The following is a 4,100-nucleotide window of genomic DNA, read 5'->3' on the forward strand; positions in this document are numbered from 1 at the left end:
CCTGGATATCTAAACTCATATTCTTTGGTGCTGTTTCATAAGCAAGACATTTTTCTTCCATGACATTCTGCTTAGACTAAACAAAATATTTTATTTGTTTATATTAGAATTTACTTTTTCAAATTTACTGCTATTTGCAAATAAAATTTAATCAATAAATTACCAACCTCTAAAATTGATAGTTTTTTTTCCAATTCAGCCTAAAATAAATTTCAAATTGTTATTAGTTAAAAATCATATTTTCTTTAACCATTTAAAGTACTAAATCAAAAGTGAGGGGAAAATTAAAAACTCACCACAAGTTCATCATTTTTGTTTTGCTTAATAAGTTCCACTCCAACCAACTTTGTCTCAAGCTCTTCCAGTTTTGACTAGAAAGTAACATTTTATTAATGAACAAGATTAATCATAGTTAGATATAGAAATTGAGAATATAGCAACAGATTTTTAATTTACATATTTGTTGTAGAATGAATTAACTTTCAAACAATATTAAAAATTCTGTTTATTTATAATTTTCTATATCTAGTTTAAATTACCAATTGATAAAGTGATGGGTAAATCAAAAACTCACCACAATTTCATCATTTTTGTTTTGCTTGATAAGTTCCACTCCAACCAACTTTTTCTCAAGCTCTTCCAGTTTTAACTAGAAAAATACTGATTCTCAATCAACATATCTGACAAAACAATAAAGAAATATAAAGAAACATACCTTAAAAGCATCAATCTCATTTTTCCTTGCCAGCTCCATTTCAAGAAATTTGTTCTCATGTTCATTCAGCTTTGACTAACATAAAGAAAAATTATATTATTTATGAAGATTAGGTGGTTATCCTTATCATTATTAAAGGCTTACAAAATTCATAACCATAACATTGTATGTCCTGTTTGTTGAAATAGATAAATAAATATTGAAATAATTTTTTTTAACAAACACATTTGTATTATTGGTGTATATGATGAGGCTTCTTAAAACTGTGTAAAATTATGAAAAGTATAAAGTTTTAAAGAAAAAATATAAGTATTTAAAACAAAAGTAAATAAAATGTTATTGATAGGTTTAACAATAATTCCTAATTCCACGGAAATTAAAGTTTAATTTAGCTAAATTAAATGACAACATCCATAAAAAGCAGAGCTAAAATATATTACAGGATTTATTAATAACATCCTTATGAGCTTTTGAGTAAATTTATTGGCCATTGAAATTTATACAACAAAAAATATAAACATATAGACAAGCAAAGGAGGTAAGTGATGATAGTTAAACCAGCATTCTAATTCTGATAATAGTCAAGTAAGTCAAATATCCCCTGTACTATTTAAATGCCTTATCAGAATAATATGAAGACATAGAGAAAAGGACATAGAATGTGAGTTATAGAGTAACTGTAAAAAAATAATCTGCTATTGTCCTCATATTCAGTCTTCATCTTTTCAACATCATCTTTGGAGGAGTTTGCCTCAGCCTGGTGAATGAATATCATTGATAGATTACAATGATAAATATTATATTTTTATAATCTTTTTCATGAACTATAAATATTTTGTCATTACATTATTTAAGTTTATAAGTTGTCAATAATGAGCTTATAATTTTCATTCAATGTAATTATATTTATTAATAGTAAACATTGTTAATTGAATTATATACCTCTAGAATATGAATACTTTTACACAAAGTTGAGTAGGTATTACAGTCGTCAAGTCTGGTGAGGTAGGCACGACTATAACAAAAATATAAATTTTGGATCTACTGCAGTTCACGGTAAAATATTGCTAAAAATTTATGAATTTTAAAGGCTGCTAGCTGCCAAACGGCTGAACGTACAGATCATACCCGCACACTATTTTAAGCGGCATAAGGAGGCCTACAAATAATCTGGAATAGCCAAGATCCAATGATGCACAGGGAAGGCTTCACTGAAGAAAAACCGCGTAAAATAGGTCTTTTTCGCGCATTTCTCTGCACTGCAAGATAATTATGCATTATTGATTAATGGCTATTCCAGATTATTTGTAGGCCTTTTTATGCCGCTTAAAACTATGTGCGGGCATGATCTGTACGTTCAGCCGTTTGGCAGCTAGCAGCCTTTAAAATTCAAAATTTTTTAGCAATATTCGTTACCAGCAATATTTTACCGTAAACTGCAGTAGATCCTAAATTTTTAATTAAGAGAAAAAGAAATTTTATTTTTTTCAGGCAAAATAAATGAGTAATATTCAAATTCTCATCTTAGTTCTAAAAAATTGTTTTTGCTGCCTTTTTCAGATTGAGAAAATGATAAAAAGAATACTTTGTTTTAATGTAGTAAAGCCTTTTGAGTGTAAATTAGAATGATAAAAAAGTGGTTCTTTAATACTTACTAGAAAATATAATCTGTTGATATGTTGTAACAGAAGGTGGGGAGGCCAATGTAATAAGTGACACAAGGTTCCTAATAAGAAATAAAATGATAAATATTTTGAATTATAGTTCACACTATTGCAAAAATAATTAAAAGGATGCTTTTACTTTTGAATTTTAATTCATAAAAGCATTATCAAGTAATAGCAAAAGTAATATTTGATACAACCAAGCTCAAAATACCTTACAATCAATTTCTTTTTCACTATTACCAATGTCAGGGTAGAAGTGGTAGATGAAACACTTCTTTGAGCTAAACTAAAATTTAAAAAATAATACATGGCACTAAAAAGTAAATGCAGTTCCAACAATTCTGTAATTACACAGCTTGTTCCCATTATTCATTGTCATGCATATAATGTTATATTTTGTTACATTGTTATTATAATGAAAACAATGCCACTAGAGGCTTTCAGGTGCACTTGAGGTGGGATTGGGCAAAGGGAAGTTGACCCCCTTGCAATCTAAATTTTTTGGGATTTTTTTTTTTTTGGGGGGGGTGTCTATATTTCTTGTGATCTTAACCTCCTAAAAAAGTTATAAATTTTAAATAAAGGAGCTACAATCTAAAGTAGAATCAAATCAGTTCAGAAGTTAGTGAGATCTTTTGGTACACACAGACAGACAGACAGACACAGATCCTGCAAATTTTATATAAGGATTAATATTATGGTACAACCTCATAAGTGTATGCCATACACTTGAGCATTCCTATGCAAATGTTCTCACACTCCTCTGCTGTCTCAGTGGTATACAGAGGACCTACTGTTCCCTCCATAAAGGGAAATCTCCTTGAAGAGTAGGTAATTTTAAATTAAAGATTCCCTATAAGTACATGAACACTTCAATTTTAATAATTTCTTTGTTTTAAATATGCATGATATAAAAGAATCTATACAAACAAATTAAACAAGAAAATCACACTTTTGTTAAATATTTCAATAAAATAAAGTTTAAAATTGCCTATTCTCCATCTTTACAAAACATGGCCCAACTTTGACAGCAGATGCATAGCTGCAGAACAGAAATGCTCCAAATAATAAGAACACCCCTCTCATCTTTGGAAATAAAAAATCTAAAAATGCTAAGTATATCAATATACTTTTATTTATCCAGCCAATCCATCAACCTGTCCTATTTTATTTCCCTATTCTAAATGTTATTTTCCCCTCCTTTTTTCTTTTTTTTTATCATAATACATCTTCTCACCTTTCTCTAATAATATATCCATTCACTCCCTATCCCTTCCTTATATTCTAAAAATTATTTTTCTCCAATGATATATCCCTGAACCCATATCTTTCCCTTCCTTTACCACTAAATACACCTATCAATCCCACCCTTCTTCACATTAAATATTATGATTGGTGGGTATATATAAGATAGATATGACTCAGAGATTTAAAGGGATAAGACAATGGCCATAAATTAATATACATCCCCAATGATGATACACAAAATTACCCCTTCTGTAGATTTAAATGAATGGTTGAAACATTTGGATACTCAACCAATTAATTAAAATTCAATAAAAGTCCACAAAATTGTTAAGCCAACAAGTAAGAAAACGTTAATTCAAAACTTTTGGGTCTGGTGTAATAAACAGCTCATTGTCCTCTCCCTCCCTGGATATTGGCTATATACATAATTACTACAATATTGTATTCTACTTATCTTTTGTTTCTGCTTT

At 28.9% G+C, this 4,100-nt stretch overlaps 1 protein-coding gene across 1 annotated transcript; it reads right to left on the bottom strand.

Annotated features, from left to right (window-relative positions):
• Nucleotides 1-284: 284 nt before the first annotated feature.
• On the bottom strand, nucleotides 285-3,481 carry LOC145332406 (uncharacterized). The gene is made up of 7 exons (XM_080177404.1): nucleotides 3,374-3,481; nucleotides 3,090-3,201; nucleotides 2,594-2,668; nucleotides 2,371-2,441; nucleotides 1,658-1,730; nucleotides 716-790; nucleotides 285-371 (listed from the first exon to the last, which is right to left on the bottom strand). Exons 1-7 carry the CDS (start codon nucleotides 3,466-3,468, stop codon nucleotides 285-287), a joined length of 588 nt encoding a protein of 195 aa, XP_080033530.1. The 5' UTR covers nucleotides 3,469-3,481.
• Between the last annotated feature and the right edge of the window lie 619 nt (nucleotides 3,482-4,100).

This window comes from Acartia tonsa, chromosome 11, assembly GCF_053477335.1.
Source record: "Acartia tonsa isolate MP-2025a chromosome 11, ASM5347733v1, whole genome shotgun sequence".
NCBI lineage: Eukaryota > Metazoa > Arthropoda > Copepoda > Calanoida > Acartiidae > Acartia > Acartia tonsa.